General features: G+C 41.8%; 1 protein-coding gene across 1 annotated transcript in view; it reads right to left on the bottom strand.

Moving 5' to 3' along the window:
• The window catches only part of hyd (E3 ubiquitin-protein ligase hyd), a 312,986-nt gene that overhangs the window by 187,554 nt on the left and 104,124 nt on the right, over positions 1-21,308 (bottom strand). Inside the window, exon 16 of the mRNA XM_071667186.1 lies at positions 13,576-14,518. Within this exon, the coding sequence (XP_071523287.1) occupies positions 13,576-14,518 (943 nt within the window). The remainder of the gene's footprint in view (positions 1-13,575; positions 14,519-21,308) is intronic.

Raw genomic sequence — 21,308 nt, 5'->3', positions numbered from 1 at the left:
TCTGTAGTGTGCAGGTATTCCAGCAACATTCATACTAACTCTACTGAGCCAACTGTGTAATGTGCTTGATGGTAAGGCAAGCATATTCCAAAGAAATGTTTAGGCTTAACAAAATGTAATATGTAGCCACAGCAAATATTTTATGTTTGTGGTCATAACATTGTCTCCTCATACAAGGTTTAGAACACTAATTGTCTCTTAGAAAAGTCTAAGACCTTTTGGCCAAGGTACAAGAAGACATTATTTATGAGGCTTTCAGAGTTGGTGCACAATTTGGATGACATGATGTTCACCTGCTTCTATAGTCTCTATACTTTTGTTCTCTACCTCCTCAGTAGCTTTATTGAAAGGTACAGAGTGCAATATTAAGAAATAAACTGCAAAAGAAATATGGGCAGTACACAGTTATACAGTTTAGAACTACATTTTAGAACATTTTCAGTTCTGGGAGGGGAGCGCAAAGTTCAAAACATACATTTTTTAACACATTTCTCTTTAGAACTAATTATTATGACTAATTCATAAACTAAAAACAGTTATATACTAAGAAAAGGAAAAAATAAATGAGGCAAAGGGAGTGGGTGAGGACTGGGTGGTATTTAGGGAAGCACATGCAAGAGATGCATGTGGCATGCATAAGGGGGGGAGGTGGACAGATTAGAAAGAGCAGTGAGTGGTGGGATGAAGAAGTACAGTTGCTGGTGAAAGAAAAAAGAGGCATTTGGGCAATACTTAAAAGGAAGAAGTGCAAATGATTGGGGGATGTATGAGAGAAATCAGCAGGTCATGGGGAATTTTTGAAGTAGTTGAATAATGTGTGAAAGACAAGAGAACAAATGGGAACATAGGGGAAAAGATAACAGGCAGTCATGAAGTGGGGAGGACATGGAGCAAGTATTTTGAGGGACTATTAAATGTGTTTGGTAACAAAGCGGCAGGTATAGGATGTTTGGGATGAGATGGTATGCAAAATGTGAGAGTAGTGGGAAGTGGTTTGGTGAAGAAAAAAAAAAAAAAAAAGTGGTGGAAGCCTTAAATAAGGTGAAATGTGGCAAGGCAGCCAGAATGGATATCATTTTTGCAGCTGAATTTATTACAGAGGGTAACTATGTCATTGACGGGTTGGTAAGAATTTTCAATGTATACATGGATCATGGTGAGGTGCCTGAGGATAGGCAGAATGCATATATAGTGCCAATGTATAAAGGCAAGGGGGATAAGGTGATTGTTCAAACTAAAGAGGTATAAATTTACTCAGTATACATGGCAGGGTGTATGGGAGGGTATTGACTGAAAGGATGAAGGCATGTACATGTACAGAGTATCTGACTGGGAAGGAACAGTGTGGTTTCAGAAGTGGTAGAGGAAATGTGGACCTGCTGTTGTTCTTTAAAGAATGTGTGAGAAATACCTAGTAAAACATATGGATTTGTATGTAGCATTTATGGATCTGGAGAAAGCATATGATTGGGTTGATAGGAATGCTCTGTGGAAGGTGGGAGAGGAAAGCTACTCAAAGCAAAGAAGTTCTTATCAAGGGTGTAAGGCTTGTGAATAACTAAGAAAAGAGGAGACTGAATGGTTACAAGTAGTGGCTGGTCTTTGACTGGGGTGTGTGATGTCACTATGGTTGTTCACTTTGTTTAATGATAAGGTGGTGAAGGGAGGTAAATGCAAGTATTGGAGAGAGGGACAGATATGCAATCTGTTGGAAGTGAGTGGGCCTAGGAAGAGAATCAGTTGTTTGCTGATGAAACAGCACTAGTGGTGGATTTTAGTTAAAAACTGTAGAAGTTGGTGACTGAGTTTGCAGGTGTGTGAAAGGAGAAAGTTGAGAGTAAATGTGAATAAAAGCAAGGTTATTAGGTTTAACACGGTTGAAGGACAGGTAAGTTCTGGTGTGTTTCAATGGAGAAAAATTGGAGGAAGCAAAGCGTTTTAGATTAACGGGAGTGGGCATGACAGCAAATGGAACCATGGAAACCAAAGTCATAGGGTGGGGGAAGGGACAAAAGTTCTTGGGGAGATGAAGAAGTGTGGAAAGAGAGAACATTATCTGGGAGGGCAAAAATGGGTATGTTTGAAGGAACAGTAGTCCCTAAATATTATATGGATATGAGGCATGGGCTAAGATGAAGCTGTGCCAAGGAGGGTGGAAGTGTTGGAAATTAAATGTATGAGGACAATATATAGTGAGTGGAGATTTGATTAAGTAACCAAAGGGTAAGAGTGATGCAAGGTAATAAAAAGTGTGGTTGAGAGAGCAGAAAGAGTGTGCTGAAATGATTTAGACATATGGAGAGAATGAGTGAGGTAAGGTTGACAAAGAAAATATACGTATCAGAGGTAGAGGGAACAGGAAGACTAAATTTTAGTTAGAAGGAGTAAGAATAATTTTGAGCGATTAGGAGGGTGAAAGGCATGCACTGGATACAATGAAAAGAAACAATGTGGTATACTGGGATCGATATGCTGTCAATGGACTGAACCAGGGAATGTGATGCATTTTGGGTAAAACATGGATATGTGTGTGGAGCTTGATTTTGAAGAGGGAGCTGTGGTGTTGGTGCATAACACATGGCAGCTAGAGAATGGATGTAAGTGGATGTGACCTTTCTTTGTCTGTTCCTGGTGTTATCTTGCTAATGCAGGAAACAGTGATCAAGTATGAAATAAAGTACAAAATTATGAAAATACCAGAAATGTGGGTGGTACAGTAGATGTTTGCAATTCAGGCAGGAGAGGCAAGGTGGGTGATCATATTTCAGTTAAAAACCCTTTATCACTTTTTTCTGTGAATGATACAGTAGTGTATTTCTTTTATATTCTACAGGTAGGTTGCTGCTGGTAGGCAGTCAATCACCAGACAGGTATATTACCAGTACTCCCAGCCTGGGCATAGGGAAGTTAAATAATGGCTGTGTAGTGAGTCAGTACTTTTGTGGTTGTTAAGATGCACTCCTCTGACCCAGGTAGTTGTCTTTTATTTCTACCTCAACCACATGTGGACTACCGGCATTCTGTCCAAAAGCATACAATCTCTTCTTGTCATTCATAACATATGACAACACTTCACACACATAGCTCAATCTTCTTAAGTCTTGATTTTCCTGTGGTGAGCACTATGCTAGCCCTCCATTTTGGCAAAATGGTAGGAGCAACAGACAAGCAGTAGCTACGAACATTTAGGCAGAAACATTAGGTAGAAGTAATAGGTAGGAACATTTGGCAGGAGTATTAGGTGGAAGTAGTCAGTAGGAACATTAGCTAGTTGCCCCTGCAAACGCTGCACTAGAATTGCCCTCTGCCAATGGCCTGTTAAGGGTGAGGCACCAAAGGCTAAAAAGCAGCACTGGAGTTCTCTAATTATGGAGACTCCATTGCTGTAGCCACCCTCTTGGGATATTTCCAGATGGAAACAGGCATCAGAGATATAGAAAAGTATTTTTTCAATATATTCCCAGTCAGTAGTTCTTACCTAATGCATTAACTACTAATTACCAACGTATTTTGAAAGAATACAAATCAAAACCTTCCCTTGCCCACTTCAGTGTCTCCTTTTTTGTATGTTGTATATCATGTTCACTGCTTTGATAATGTTTTGAGGGTTTTTATGTACATTACTTCCATCCTTGGTTCATCTGTTCCTGTTCTGAAGCCATTCAGGCAAGGGATCAGGCATGTCAGGCTTGGAAAAACTCTCCTTCCTCTGGCTCTCATTCATCTTTTATCATTGCCCATAATCAATGCAAGCACCATTAACTGTGAGGCAAAGCGGTTCTATATTCAAAGATAGTGCGATAATCTCTCCTTGTCATCCAGTGATAGGTCTTTCTGGTTTTTAGCTAAAGACTAATAATTTCTGTCACTTCACTTTTCCATTCTGATGATACTACAGCTGTCTCTGCTGTAGATAAAGCAACTCTCTTTGATTTCCATTTCTCCTGTAAGTCCACCTTGGATGACTCTAACATTCCTTCACTCCCTGAAGTTCCTCTTAGTAATCTTATACCCCTCCGTAAGGCAAGATCCACTGGTGACATTATTTCCAATTTTACTAAAGTCTGGTCATCATCCCTGAAAGATTTTGGGGAGTTCTGTGTTGTTCCCTAGACATACTCAAGCTTTTGACAGGGTGTGGCATCGGGGTCTATATCTTTAAGCTCTCATTTGGCTTCCCTCTCTGATTTTGCTCCTTCATATCTAGCTTCCTCTCCAGCCAATCTATAGATGTGGCTGGAGGTGGATCAGCCTTCCCCCCTTTTCTCCATCAACAGCAGTGTGTCTCATTTTTTCTCTCTTTTTCAACAATTTCCTCCACAACAAACAATCCAATGCATTCATACACTGACAACTCTACACTGCATTCATCCACATCCTTCAGTTCTGCTCCTCCTTCTCCCATTCAATCTGCATCTCATCTTGACACAGCTTTCAGTGAAGTGGACATAATCTAGTTAAGTTTAATGCCTCCAAAACCCAGTTTCTACCCATCTCACTACTGAGAACTCCTTACAACTCTCATGTCACCTTTGACACCTTTGAAAATTCTGCAATTCCATCTCTTGACTCAATGAATATACTTAGTATTACTGTAATTTCCACTCTTTCTTGGAAACCCCATATAGGAATAGTTCAGTCTGCCTCTAAAGACATGGGTGTCCTGTCAAATGTTAAAAATTCTTTTCATCTGAAGATGTCAAAATTTCTTTTCTTCTGAACAGTTACATACAAGGAAAAGATTCCTCCTTGTATGGAATACTCCTCTCAAATCTATGGTGGTTCTAGCTCAGCATCCTTGCTTGACAGAGTTAAGTTGAAAGCAGTCCGACTTATAAACTGTCCCGGCTGACTTCTAGACTTGTCACTCTTGCCCTATGCTGCAATGTTGGTTCACTTTCCTTCTTCTATCGGCATTACTTTGATCTTTGCTCACGAAAGCTAGCTGCTTGTATGCCCCCACCACTAGGTAGACCACACAATATTCAGCAAGCTCCAACATCACATGATTACTGTGTGGCCATCAGAAACTCACGGGTGAGCCCTTTTTTATAACTGCTTCTTTCCCTCTACGTCGAAGCTTTGGACTCTCTACCTTCTCATGTCTTTTACAATAGCTAGGACTTAGCTCGTTTTAAAACACAAGCTTTTCACTTCCTCCAAAATTCATAAATACTTTCCCTTGTCTTTTCTTTTTTCCTTCCTTTATTCTTTCTATATCTCAATTAAGGCCAAGCCTTTACGTGGACTTTTGTCCGAGAGAGAGAGAGAGAGAGAGAGAGAGAGAGAGAGAGAGAGAGAGAGAGAGAGAGAGAGAGCTAATTACAGAGGAAAGTTTTTATAGAGGATGTAAAGCATGCGTACATGCAGAAAGAGAGGAAAGTGATTGGTTCTCAGTGAATGTGGGTTTGCGGCAGGGGTGTGTGATGTCTCCATGGTTGTTTAATTTGTTTATGGATGGGGTTGTTAGGGAGGTGAATGCAAGTTGTGGATGAGAGAGCTTGGGAAGGGAGTCAGTTGTTGTTTGCTGGTGATACAGCGCTGGTGGCTGATTCAGGTGAGAAACTGCAGAAGCTGGTGACTGAGTTTGGTAAAGTGTGTGAAAGAAGAAAGCTGAGAGTAAATGTGAATAAGAGCAAAGTTAGTAGGTACAGTAGGGTTGAGGGACAAGTCAAATGGGAGGTAAGTTTGACTGGAGAAAAACTGGAGGAAGTGGAGTGTTTTAGATATCTGGGAGTGGATTTGGCAGCGGATGGAACCATGGAAGCGGAAGTAAATCATAGGGTGGGGGAGGTGCGAGAGTTCTGGCAGCATTAAAGAATGTGTGGAAGTCAAGAACATTATCTCGGAAAGCAAAAATGGGTATGTTTGAAGAAATAGTGGTTCCAACAATGTTATATGACTGCGAGGCATGGGCTATGGATAGAGTTGTGCGGAAGAGGGTGGATGTGCTGGAAATGAGATGTTTGAGGAAAATTTGTGATGTGAGGTGGTTTGATCGAGTAAGTAATAATAGGGTAAGAGAGATGTGTGGTTATAAAAAGAGTGTGGTTGAAAGAGCAGAAGAGGGTGTTTTGAAATGGTTTGGTCACATGGAGAGAATGAGTGAGGAAAGATTGACAAAGAGGATATATGTGTCAGAGGTGGAGGGAACGAGGAGAAGTGGGAGACCAAATTGGAGGTGGAAAGATGGAGTGAAAAAGATTTTGAGTGATTGGGGCCTGAACATGCAGGAGGGTGAAAGGTGTGCAACGAATAGGGTGAATTGGAATGATGTGGTATACCGGGGTTGACGTGCTGTCAGTGGATTGAACCAGGGCATGTGAAGCATCTGGGGTAAACCATGGAAAGTTGTGTGGGGCCTGGATGTGGAAAGGGAGCTGTGGTTTGGGTGCATTATTACATGACAGCTAGAGACTGAGTGTGAACGAATGTGGCCTTTGTTGTATTTTCCTAGCACTACCTCGTGCACAGGAGGGGGGGGAGGGTGTTGTTATTTCATGGGTGGCAATGGGAACGAATAAAGGCAGACAGTATGCATTATGCACATGTGTATATATGTATATGTCTGTGTGTGTATATTTTTTTTTTTTTTTTTTTTTTTTTATACTTTGTCGCTGTCTCCCGCATTTGCGAGGTAGCGCAAGGAAACAGACGAAAGAAATGGCCCAACCCCCCCCCCCCATACACATGTACATACACACGTCCACACACGCAAATATACATACCTACACAGCTTTCCATAGTTTACCCCAGATGCTTCACATGCCTTGATTCAATCCACTGACAGCACGTCAACCCCTGTATACCACATCGCTCCAATTCACTCTATTCCTTGCCCTCCTTTCACCCTCCTGCATGTTCAGGCCCCGATCACACAAAATCTTTTTCACTCCATCTTTCCACCTCCAATTTGGTCTCCCTCTTCTCCTCGTTCCCTCCACCTCCGACACGTATATCCTCTTGGTCAATCTTTCCTCACTCATTCTCTCCATGTGCCCAAACCATTTCAAAACACCCTCTTCTGCTCTCTCAACCACGCTCTTTTTATTTCCACACATCTCTCTTACCCTTACGTTACTTACTCGATCAAACCACCTCACACCACACATTGTCCTCAAACATCTCATTTCCAGCACATCCATCCTCCTGCGCACAACTCTATCCATAGCCCACGCCTCGCAACCATACAGCATTGTTGGAACCACTATTCCTTCAAACATACCCATTTTTGCTTTCCGAGATAATGTTCTCGACTTCCACACATTTTTCAAGGCTCCCAAAATTTTCGCCCCCTCCCCCACCCTATGATCCACTTCCGCTTCCATGGTTCCATCCGCTGACAGATCCACTCCCAGATATCTAAAACACTTCACTTCCTCCAGTTTTTCTCCATTCAAACTCACCTCCCAATTGACTTGACCCTCAACCCTACTGTACCTAATAACCTTGCTCTTATTCACATTTACTCTTAACTTTCTTCTTCCACACACTTTACCAAACTCAGTCACCAGCTTCTGCAGTTTCTCACATGAATCAGCCACCAGCGCTGTATCATCAGCGAACAACAACTGACTCACTTCCCAAGCTCTCTCATCCCCAACAGACTTCATACTTGCCCCTCTTTCCAGGACTCTTGCATTTACCTCCCTAACAACCCCATCCATAAACAAATTAAACAACCATGGAGACATCACACACCCCTGCCGCAAACCTACATTCACTGAGAACCAATCACTTTCCTCTCTTCCTACACGTACACATGCCTTACATCCTCGATAAAAACTTTTCACTGCTTCTAACAACTTGCCTCCCACACCATATATTCTTAATACCTTCCACAGAGCATCTCTATCAACTCTATCATATGCCTTCTCCAGATCCATAAATGCTACATACAAATCCATTTGCTTTTCTAAGTATTTCTCACATACATTCTTCAAAGCAAACACCTGATCCACACATCCTCTACCACTTCTGAAACCGCACTGCTCTTCCCCAATCTGATGCTCTGTACATGCCTTCACCCTCTCAATCAATACCCTCCCATATAATTTACCAGGAATACTCAACAAACTTATACCTCTGTAATTTGAGCACTCACTCTTATCCCCTTTGCCTTTGTACAATGGCACTATGCACGCATTCCGCCAATCCTCAGGCACCTCACCATGAGTCATACATACATTAAATAACCTTATCAACCAGTCAACAATACAGTCACCCCCTTTTTTAATAAATTCCACTGCAATACCATCCAATCCTGCTGCCTTGCCGGCTTTCATCTTCCGCAAAGCTTTTACTACCTCTTCTCTGTTTACCAAATCATTTTCCCTAACCCTCTCACTTTGCACACCACCTCGACCAAAACACCCTATATCTGCCACTCTGTCATCAGACACATTCAACAAACCTTCAAAATACTCATTCCATCTCCTTCTCACATCACCACTACTTGTTATCACCTCCCCATTTACGCCCTTCACTGAAGTTCCCATTTGCTCCCTTGTCTTACGCACCCTATTTACCTCCTTCCAGAACATCTTTTTATTCTCCCTAAAATTTACTGATAGTCTCTCACCCCAACTCTCATTTGCCCTTTTTTTCACCTCTTGCACCTTTCTCTTGACCTCCTGTCTCTTTCTTTTATACTTCTCCCACTCAATTGCATTTTTTCCCTGCAAAAATCGTCCAAATGCCTCTCTCTTCTCTTTCACTAATACTCTTACTTCTTCATCCCACCACTCACTACCCTTTCTAAACAGCCCACCTCCCACTCTTCTCATGCCACAAGCATCTTTTGCGCAATCCATCACTGATTCCCTAAATACATCCCATTCCTCCCCCACTCCCCTTACTTCCATTGTTCTCACCTTTTTCCATTCTGTACACAGTCTCTCCTGGTACTTCCCCACACAGGTCTCCTTCCCAAGCTCACTTACTCTCACCACCTTCTTCACCCCAACATTCACTCCTCTTTTCTGAAAACCCATACTAATCTTCACCTTAGCCTCCACAAGATAATGATCAGACATCCCTCCAGTTGTGTGTATATATAAGTATACATTAAGAAGTATAGGTATGTATATTTGCGTGTGTGGACGTGTACGTATATACATGTGTATGTGGGTGGGATGGGCCATTCTTTCGTCTGTTTCCTTGCGCTACCTCGCTAACGCAGGAGACAGTGACAAAGCAAAATATAAATATATACATGTGTGTATATGAGTGAACAAGCCATTCTTCGTCTGTTTCCCTGTGCTACCTCACTGATGTCGGAAACAGCAATTATGTATAATAATAATAATATGAATGAAAAACTGTAACATTTACACTCAACAACCATTTTTCCACAACAGTAATTTTTAATTAGTAAAACACCCTAACCCCAAAGCACTGCATCATTCCTCTTAATCCACTACTAAAGCCACATTGCTGTCTTGCACAATTAAGTCTATGTTTCACTCTGTGCTCATGTAACACATCATCCAATTCAATCAAACACACTCACATTCTTCACACATACCTAATTCCATAAAATGTGATGCATGTGGCTGGAGATTCTATGACAGCCTAGTCTACGGTAAGAAGTCCTTAGATTAAGAATGGCAAATAACATACTATAAATTTTTTGACATTAATTCTCCATGAAACTATGTTCTACAAAATGCAGGTGCACACGATCTGTTTTTCATGGCCTAATCACTAAAGAAAAATGCCTTAAAAGTTAATGGTAAATGTTAACATTAATCAAAAAAATTCACAGAAGGCTTACCTAGACCACTGTTTCTGTTCTGTTACTTGACGTCCAACTGTTTGAACAAGGAACAAAAGAAGATTTTCTCCCCTTCCATTAGCAATATTAACAAGATCAGTCTCTGTTATGAGACGAGAAAGAAGATCAAAGCGTGCTGTTTGGTGGCCAGATTTGAGAGCTTTACATTTGCATTTCTCCCAGCAGTCACAGTAAGCTGTTGGGGAGGTCTTCTTGAGCTTACAGTCATGACCCTTGTGACAAACTCGAGCACACTCCGTACAGCAGCACAGCGACCCAATGAGTCCACAAGTTCTACACTCAAATATATCTTGGTTGATGTGTTCAGCTCCCGTCCAAGTAAAAGAGCATGTGTCATTATAACAAAGAACATGAAGAGGAGAGTCATCTGGATTGCTCCCACGTGGAAATATCATTTGGGTAACAGCCCGGCGCTCACTTTCTGTATCCATAGCACTCTCATGAGCTACCCGGTGTATCACATCAAAAAGGATAAGCGCTGCCTGATAAGCTCGACCAGAAACAGCCAGCATAAATGGTGTAAAGCCATTTGAATCACGAGCAATTAACAAGTTTTTTAAGTGTGTTGTTAGTGCAGGACTGTCACAAATAGTTCGTAATATGGTTAATGAGTAAGATTTGCGTTCTGTTGGGTCAGAAGTTCCAAGAGTTGGCATACTGGGTCCTGGTGTGGTCTTTGAGGAAGATGGTGTCATAAGGTCATCATCTGGGCCTGCAGCATTTGCTGAATCACTTAGAGTGTCTGAAGAACTTGGTGGCCATGCAAAGCTGCCTAAGATTGGGTCTTTTTCTAGCACTGATTCCCCTTCAGTTTCTTTACTTGTTACAGGGCAGCAAGTGGAAATACAAGCATGAAGGATATTACGATTCCCATCACACTTTTCTTCCACTATTGCCTCGGTCGTTAGACTGGAAACACCATCTGAAAGAGAATGTCCATGATTATCAAAAAGAATATAGAGAAAGCTATAAATCTTTTTTTCGAATTACACTATCAAAAAAGAAGAAAAAGCCAAATCTTCACATAGGAGTCACTTTATAGGTTTTTATACGAGGGTGTATGTGTTGGAAATAAAATGTATGAGGACAATATGTGGTGATGTGGTTTGATCGAGTAAGTAATGAAAGGATAAGAGAGATATGTAGGAATAGAAAAGAAGTGTGGTTGGGATAGCATGCCTTGCCTCGCAATCATATATCATTATTGGAACCACTACTCCTTCAAACATACCCATTCTTGCTTTCCTAGATAACGTTCTCTCCTTCCACACATTCTCCATCACTCCAGAAACTTCGCCCCCTCCCCCACCCTGTGACTCAATTCCACTCCATCGTTCCATTCGCTGCTAACCTCCCAGATATCTAAAACACTTCAATTCCTCCAATTTTTCTCCATTTAAACTTACATCCCAATTAACTTGTCTCTCAACCCTACTTAACCTAATAACCTTGCACTTATTCACATTTACTCTCAACTTTCTCCTTTCACACACTTTTCCAAACACAGTCACCAACCTCTGCAGTTTCTCACTTGAACCAGCCAACAGAGATGTATCATCAGCAAAGAACAAATGACTCACTTCCCAGGACCTCTCATCTCCAACAGACTGCTTACTCACCCCTCTCTCCAAAACTCTAGCACTTACCTCCCTAACCGGTGAAACCCCATCCATAAACAAATTAAAAAAACATGGGGACACCACACACCCCTGCCACAGACCAACCTTGACTGGGAACCAATCACTCTCCTCTCTTCCTACTTGCGCACATGCCTTACATCCTTGATAAAAACTTTTCACTGCTTCTAGCAGCTTTCCTCCCACACCATATACTCTCAACACCTTCCACAAAGCATCTCTATCAACCCTGCCATATGCCTTCTCCAGATCCATAAATGCTAAATAAAGATCCACATTTTTCTAAGTATTTCTCACATACATTCTTCAAAGCAAACACCTGATCCACACATCCTCTACCACTTCTGAAACCGCACTGCTCTTCCCCAATCTGATGCTCTGTACATGCCTTCACCCTCTCAATCAATACCCTCCCATATAATTTACCAGGAATACTCAACAAACTTATACCTCTGTAATTTGAGCACTCACTCTTATCCCCTTTGCCTTTGTACAATGGCACTATGCACGCATTCCGCCAATCCTCAGGCACCTCACCATGAGTCATACATACATTAAATAACCTTATCAACCAGTCAACAATACAGTCACCCCCTTTTTTAATAAATTCCACTGCAATACCATCCAATCCTGCTGCCTTGCCGGCTTTCATCTTCCGCAAAGCTTTTACTACCTCTTCTCTGTTTACCAAATCATTTTCCCTAACCCTCTCACTTTGCACACCACCTCGACCAAAACACCCTATATCTGCCACTCTGTCATCAGACACATTCAACAAACCTTCAAAATACTCATTCCATCTCCTTCTCACATCACCACTACTTGTTATCACCTCCCCATTTACGCCCTTCACTGAAGTTCCCATTTGCTCCCTTGTCTTACGCACCCTATTTACCTCCTTCCAGAACATCTTTTTATTCTCCCTAAAATTTACTGATAGTCTCTCACCCCAACTCTCATTTGCCCTTTTTTTCACCTCTTGCACCTTTCTCTTGACCTCCTGTCTCTTTCTTTTATACTTCTCCCACTCAATTGCATTTTTTCCCTGCAAAAATCGTCCAAATGCCTCTCTCTTCTCTTTCACTAATACTCTTACTTCTTCATCCCACCACTCACTACCCTTTCTAAACAGCCCACCTCCCACTCTTCTCATGCCACAAGCATCTTTTGCGCAATCCATCACTGATTCCCTAAATACATCCCATTCCTCCCCCACTCCCCTTACTTCCATTGTTCTCACCTTTTTCCATTCTGTACACAGTCTCTCCTGGTACTTCCCCACACAGGTCTCCTTCCCAAGCTCACTTACTCTCACCACCTTCTTCACCCCAACATTCACTCCTCTTTTCTGAAAACCCATACTAATCTTCACCTTAGCCTCCACAAGATAATGATCAGACATCCCTCCAGTTGTGTGTATATATAAGTATACATTAAGAAGTATAGGTATGTATATTTGCGTGTGTGGACGTGTACGTATATACATGTGTATGTGGGTGGGATGGGCCATTCTTTCGTCTGTTTCCTTGCGCTACCTCGCTAACGCAGGAGACAGTGACAAAGCAAAATATAAATATATACATGTGTGTATATGAGTGAACAAGCCATTCTTCGTCTGTTTCCCTGTGCTACCTCACTGATGTCGGAAACAGCAATTATGTATAATAATAATAATATGAATGAAAAACTGTAACATTTACACTCAACAACCATTTTTCCACAACAGTAATTTTTAATTAGTAAAACACCCTAACCCCAAAGCACTGCATCATTCCTCTTAATCCACTACTAAAGCCACATTGCTGTCTTGCACAATTAAGTCTATGTTTCACTCTGTGCTCATGTAACACATCATCCAATTCAATCAAACACACTCACATTCTTCACACATACCTAATTCCATAAAATGTGATGCATGTGGCTGGAGATTCTATGACAGCCTAGTCTACGGTAAGAAGTCCTTAGATTAAGAATGGCAAATAACATACTATAAATTTTTTGACATTAATTCTCCATGAAACTATGTTCTACAAAATGCAGGTGCACACGATCTGTTTTTCATGGCCTAATCACTAAAGAAAAATGCCTTAAAAGTTAATGGTAAATGTTAACATTAATCAAAAAAATTCACAGAAGGCTTACCTAGACCACTGTTTCTGTTCTGTTACTTGACGTCCAACTGTTTGAACAAGGAACAAAAGAAGATTTTCTCCCCTTCCATTAGCAATATTAACAAGATCAGTCTCTGTTATGAGACGAGAAAGAAGATCAAAGCGTGCTGTTTGGTGGCCAGATTTGAGAGCTTTACATTTGCATTTCTCCCAGCAGTCACAGTAAGCTGTTGGGGAGGTCTTCTTGAGCTTACAGTCATGACCCTTGTGACAAACTCGAGCACACTCCGTACAGCAGCACAGCGACCCAATGAGTCCACAAGTTCTACACTCAAATATATCTTGGTTGATGTGTTCAGCTCCCGTCCAAGTAAAAGAGCATGTGTCATTATAACAAAGAACATGAAGAGGAGAGTCATCTGGATTGCTCCCACGTGGAAATATCATTTGGGTAACAGCCCGGCGCTCACTTTCTGTATCCATAGCACTCTCATGAGCTACCCGGTGTATCACATCAAAAAGGATAAGCGCTGCCTGATAAGCTCGACCAGAAACAGCCAGCATAAATGGTGTAAAGCCATTTGAATCACGAGCAATTAACAAGTTTTTTAAGTGTGTTGTTAGTGCAGGACTGTCACAAATAGTTCGTAATATGGTTAATGAGTAAGATTTGCGTTCTGTTGGGTCAGAAGTTCCAAGAGTTGGCATACTGGGTCCTGGTGTGGTCTTTGAGGAAGATGGTGTCATAAGGTCATCATCTGGGCCTGCAGCATTTGCTGAATCACTTAGAGTGTCTGAAGAACTTGGTGGCCATGCAAAGCTGCCTAAGATTGGGTCTTTTTCTAGCACTGATTCCCCTTCAGTTTCTTTACTTGTTACAGGGCAGCAAGTGGAAATACAAGCATGAAGGATATTACGATTCCCATCACACTTTTCTTCCACTATTGCCTCGGTCGTTAGACTGGAAACACCATCTGAAAGAGAATGTCCATGATTATCAAAAAGAATATAGAGAAAGCTATAAATCTTTTTTTCGAATTACACTATCAAAAAAGAAGAAAAAGCCAAATCTTCACATAGGAGTCACTTTATAGGTTTTTATACGAGGGTGTATGTGTTGGAAATAAAATGTATGAGGACAATATGTGGTGATGTGGTTTGATCGAGTAAGTAATGAAAGGATAAGAGAGATATGTAGGAATAGAAAAGAAGTGTGGTTGGGATAGCATGCCTTGCCTCGCAATCATATATCATTATTGGAACCACTACTCCTTCAAACATACCCATTCTTGCTTTCCTAGATAACGTTCTCTCCTTCCACACATTCTCCATCACTCCAGAAACTTCGCCCCCTCCCCCACCCTGTGACTCAATTCCACTCCATCGTTCCATTCGCTGCTAACCTCCCAGATATCTAAAACACTTCAATTCCTCCAATTTTTCTCCATTTAAACTTACATCCCAATTAACTTGTCTCTCAACCCTACTTAACCTAATAACCTTGCACTTATTCACATTTACTCTCAACTTTCTCCTTTCACACACTTTTCCAAACACAGTCACCAACCTCTGCAGTTTCTCACTTGAACCAGCCAACAGAGATGTATCATCAGCAAAGAACAAATGACTCACTTCCCAGGACCTCTCATCTCCAACAGACTGCTTACTCACCCCTCTCTCCAAAACTCTAGCACTTACCTCCCTAACCGGTGAAACCCCATCCATAAACAAATTAAAAAAACATGGGGACACCACACACCCCTGCCACAGACCAACCTTGACTGGGAACCAATCACTCTCCTCTCTTCCTACTTGCGCACATGCCTTACATCCTTGATAAAAACTTTTCACTGCTTCTAGCAGCTTTCCTCCCACACCATATACTCTCAACACCTTCCACAAAGCATCTCTATCAACCCTGCCATATGCCTTCTCCAGATCCATAAATGCTAAATAAAGATCCACATTTTTCTAAGTATTTCTCACACATACTTCAAAGCAAACACCTGATCCACACATCCTCTACCACTTCTGAAACCACACTGCAACTTCATAATCTGACACACTGTACATACCTTCACCCTTTCAATCAGTACCCTCCCATATACTTTCCCAGGAATACTCAAAAAATTTATGCCTCTGTAGTTTGAACACTCACCTTTATCCCTTTTGCCTTTGTACAATGGAACTATGTATGCATTCTGCCAATCCTCAGGCACTTCACCCTGATCCATACATACAATGAATATCCTTACCAGCCAATCAACAACACATTCACCTACTTTCTTCATAAATTCTACTGCAATACCATCCAAACCTGCCACCTTGCTGGATTTTATCTTCTGCAAAGCTTTCACTAACTCTTCTTTCTTAACCAAACCATTGTCCCTGACCCTCTCACTTTGCACACCACCTCGACAAGATAGTGGTATGACATCCCTCCAGCTGCCCCTCTTAGCACATTAACATCCAAAAGTGTCTTTTTTTATGTGCCTATCAATTAACATGTAATCTAATAATCCAAAAGTCTCTCTTTTACACACCTATTAATTAACACATAATACAATAATGCCCTTTGACCATCCCTCCTACTCACATATGCATACTGATGTATCTATATATTCTTATTTATTATAATCAATCGCCATCTCCTGTGTTAGCATGGTAGCGCAAGGAAACAGACGAGGAATGGCCCAACCCACCCACCCATGTAAATATATAAATGCCCACACACGCAAATATACATACATATACATCATCAAAAAAGGGGGTGACTGTATTATTGACTGGTTGGTAAGGTTATTCAATGTATGTATGACTCATGGTGAGGTGCCTGAGGATTGGCGGAATGTGTGCATAGTGCCTTTGTACAAAGGCAAAGGGGATAAGAGTGAGTGCTCAAATTACAGAGGTATAAGTTTGTTGAGTATTCCTGGGAAATTATATGGGAGGGTATTGATTGAGAGGGTGAAGGCATGTACAGAGCATCAGATTGGGGAAGAGCAGTGTGGTTTCAGAAGTGGTAGAGGATGTGTGGATCAGGTGTTTGCTTTGAAGAATGTATGTGAGAAATACTTAGAAAAGCAAATGGATTTGTATGTAGCATTTATGGATCTGGAGAAGGCATATGATAGAGTTGATAGAGATGCTCTGTGGAAGGTATTAAGAATATATGGTGTGGGAGGCAAGTTGTTAGAAGCAGTGAAAAGTTTTTATCGAGGATGTAAGGCATGTGTACGTGTAGGAAGAGAGGAAAGTGATTGGTTCTCAGTGAATGTAGGTTTGCGGCGGGGTGTGTGATGTCTCCATGGTTGTTTAATTTGTTTATGGATGGGGTTGTTAGGGAGGTGAATGCAAGAGTTTTGGAAAGAGGGGCAAGTATAAAGTCTGTTGGGGATGAGAGAGCTTGGGAAGTGAGTCAGTTGTTGTTCGCTGATGATACAGCGCTGGTGGCTGATTCATGTGAGAAACTGCAGAAGCTGGTGACTGAGTTTGGTAAAGTGTGTGAAAGAAGAAAGTTAAGAGTAAATGTGAATAAGAGCAAGGTAATTAGGTACAGTAGGGTTGAGGGTCAAGTCAATTGGGAGGTAAGTTTGAATGGAGAAACACTGGAGGAAGTAAAGTGTTTTAGATATCTGGGAGTGGATCTGGCAGCGGATGGAACCATGGAAGCGGAAGTGGATCATAGGGTGGGGGAGGGGGCGAAAATCCTGAGAACCTTGAAGAATGTGTGGAAGTCGAGAACATTATCTCGGAAAGCAAAAATGGGTATGTTTGAAGGAATAGTGGTTCCAACAATGTTGTATGGTTGCGAGGCGTGGGCTATGGCTAGGGTTGTGCGCAGGAGGATGGATGTGCTGGAAATGAGATGTCTGAGGACAATGTGTAGTGTGAGGCGGTTTGATCGAGTAAGTAACGTAAGGGTAAGAGAGATGTGTGGAAATAAAAAGAGCGTGGTTGAGAGAGCAGAAGAGGGTGTTTTGAAATGGTTTGGGCACATGGAGAGAATGAGTGAGGAAAGATTGACCAAGAGGATATATGTGTTGGAGGTGGAGGGAACGAGGAGAAGAGGGAGACCAAATTGGAGGTGGAAAGATGGAGTGAAAAAGATTTTGTGTGATCGGGGCCTGAACATGCAGGAGGGTGAAAGGAGGGCAAGGAATAGAGTGAATTGGATCGATGTGGTATACCGGGGTTGACGTGCTGTCAGTGGATTGAATCAGGGCATGTGAAGCGTCTGGGGTAAACCATGGAAAGCTGTGTAGGTATGTATATTTGCGTGTGTGGACGTATGTATATACATGTGTATGGGGGTGGGTTGGGCCATTTCTTTCGTCTGTTTCCTTGCGCTACCTCGCAAACGCGGGAGACAGCGGCAAAAAAAAAAAAAAAAAAAAAAAAAAAATACATTTCAACATATACATACACAGATATATACATATATACACAAACACATATTCATACATGTTGCCTTCATCCATTCCCATTGCCACCCCACCACACATGAAATTGCATAACCCCCTCCAGCGAGGTAGCGCCAGGAAAAGACAAAAAAAAAAAGGCCATGTTCGTTCACACTCAGTCTCTAGCTGTCATGTGTAATGCACAAAAACCACTGCTCCCTTTCCACATCCAGGCCCCACAGACCTGTCCATGGTTTACCCCAGACGCTTCACATGCCCTGGTTCAATCCACTGACAGCACATCGATCCCACTATACCACATCATTCCAATTCACTCTATTCCTTGTATGCCTTTCAACCTCCTGTATGTTCAGGCCCCGATCGCTCACAATCTTTTTCACTCCATCCTTCCACCTTCAATTTGGTCTCCCACTTCTCCTTCTTCCCTACACCTCTAACACATAATCCTCTTTGTCAATCTTTCCTCACTCATTCTCTCAATGTGTCCAAACCATTTCAAAACACCCTCTTCTGCTCTCTCAACCACACTCTTTTTATTACCACATATCTCTCTTACCCTTTCATTACTTAATCAAACCACCTCACACCACATATTGTCCTCAAACATTTCATTTCCAACACATCCACCCTCCTCCGCACAACCCTATCTATAGCCCATGCCTCACAACCATATAACATTGTTGGAACCACTATTCCTTCAAACATACCTATTTTTGCTCTCCGAGATAATGTTCTTGCCTTCCACACATTCTTCAATGCTACAAGAACCTTTGCCTTCTCTCCCATCCTGTGACTCACTTCCACTTCCATGGTTCCATCCACTGCTAAGTCTACTCCCTGATATCTAAAACACCTCACTTCCTCCAGTTTTTCTCCATTCAAACTTGCATCATAACTAACTTGTCCCTAAAATCTATTGAACCTAATAACCTTGCTCTAATTCACATTTATCCCTAAACTCTACTGAACCTAATAACCTTGCTCTTATTCACATTTACTCTCAAACCTTCTTCTTTCACACACTTTACCAAACTCAGTTACCAACCCCTGCAGTTTCACAAATGAATCAGCCACCAGAGCTTTATCATCAGTGAACAACAACTGACTCACTTCCCATGCCCTCTCATCCACAACAGACTGCATACTTGCTCCTCTCTCCAAAACTCTTACATTCACCTCCCTAACAACTCCATCCATAAACAAATTAAACAATCACGGAGACATCACACACTCCTGCTGTAAACTGACATTCACTGGGAACCAATCAATTTCCTCTCTTCCTACTCCTACACATGCCTTACACCCTTAGTAAAAACTTTTCACTGCTTCTAGCAACTTACCTCGCACACCATATACCCTTAAAGCCTTCCACAAAGCATCTCTATCAACTCTATTATATGCTATATACAAATCCATCTGTTTTTCTGAGTATTTCTCACAAACATTCTTCAAAGCAAACACCTGATCCACACATCCTCTAACACTTCTGAAACCACACTGCTCTTCCCCAATCTGATGCTCTGTACGTGCCTTCACCCTCTCAATCAATACCCTCCTATATAATTTCCCAGGAATACTCAACAAACTTATGCCTCTGGAATTTGAACACTCACCTTTATCCCCTTTGCCTATGTACAGTGGCACTATGCATGGATTTTGCCAATCCTCAGGCACTTCACCATGATCCACACATACATTGAATATCCTTGCCAACCAATCAACAACACAGTCACCCCCTCTTTTATCAAATTCCACTGCAATACCATCCAAACCCACCGCCTTGCCAGCTTTCATCTTCCGCAAAGCTTTCACCACCTCTTCTCTGTTTACCAAATCATTCTCCCTGACCCTCTCACTTCGCACATCACCTCAACCATAACACCATATATCTGCCACTCTATCATCAAACACATTCAACAAACCTTCAAAATATTCACTCCATCTCCTTCTCACTCCTTGTTATTACCGCCCCATTTGCCCCCTTCACCGATGTTCCCATTTGTTCTCTTGTCTTACGCACTTTATTTACCTCTCTCCAAAACATCTTTTTATCCGCCTTAAAATTTATTGATACTCTCTCACCCCAACTCTCATTTGCCCTCTTTTTCAACTCTTGCACCTTTCTCATGACCTCCTGCCTCTTTCTTTTATACATCTCCCAGTCATTTGCACTACTTCCCTGCAAAAATTGTCTAAATGCCTCTTTCTTCTCTTTCACTAACAATCTTACTTCTTCATCCAACCACTCAATACCTTTTCTAATATGCCCACCTCCCACCTTTCTCATGCCACAAGCATCTTCTGCACAAGCCATCACTGCTTCCCTAAGTACATCCCATTTCTCCCCTACTCCCCTTATGTCACTTGCACTCACTCACCTTTTGCCATTCTACACTCAATCTCTCCTGGTACTTCCTCACACAAGTATCCTTTCCAAGCTCACTTACTCTCACCACTTTCTTCTCCCAAACATTATCTCTTCTTTTCTGAAAACCTCTACGAATCTTCACCTTCACCTCCACAAGATAGTGATCAGACATCCCCTCTCAGCACATTAACATCCAAAAGTCTCTCTTTCACATGCCTATCGATTAACACATAATCCAATAACACCCTCCGGCCATCTCTCCTACTCACATACATATACTTATGCATATCTCTCTTTTCAAACCAGGTATTCCCAATCACCAGTCCTTTTTCAGCACACAAATCCACAAGCTCTTCACCATTTTCATTTACAACACTAAACACCCCATGTACACCAATTATATCCTCATCTGCCACATTCCTCACCTTTGCATTCAAATCACCCATCACTATAACCCGGTTTCCTGCATCAGAGCTGTTAACACACTCACTCAGCTGCTTCCAAAACATTTGCCTCTAATGATCTTTCTTCTCATGACCAGGTGCATGGGCACCAATCATCACCCATCTCTCTCCATCCACTTTCAGTTTTCCCATATCAATCTAGAGTTTACTTTCTTACACTCTATCACATATTCCCACAACTCCTGCTTCAGGAGTAATGCTACTCCTTCCTTTGCTCTTGTCCTCTCACTTACCCATGACTTTACTCACAAGATATTCCCAAACCACTCTTCCCCTTTACCCCTGAGCTTCGCTTCACTCAGAGCCAAAACATCCAGGTTCCTTTCATTAAACAAACTACCTATCTCTCCTTTTTTCTCATCTTGGTTAAATCCACACACATTTAGACACCCCAATCTAAGCCTTCGAGGAGGATGAGCAATCCCTGACTCTTTTTTCTGTTCCTCCTTTTAGAAATCTAAATACAAAGAAGGGGGTTTCCAGCCCCCTGCTCCCGCCCCCTTTAGTC

This window comes from Panulirus ornatus, chromosome 11 (assembly GCF_036320965.1).
Source record: "Panulirus ornatus isolate Po-2019 chromosome 11, ASM3632096v1, whole genome shotgun sequence".
NCBI lineage: Eukaryota > Metazoa > Arthropoda > Malacostraca > Decapoda > Palinuridae > Panulirus > Panulirus ornatus.
Note: the sequence above shows the minus strand (reverse complement) of the source record. Positions and strands in the feature narration are given on the sequence as shown.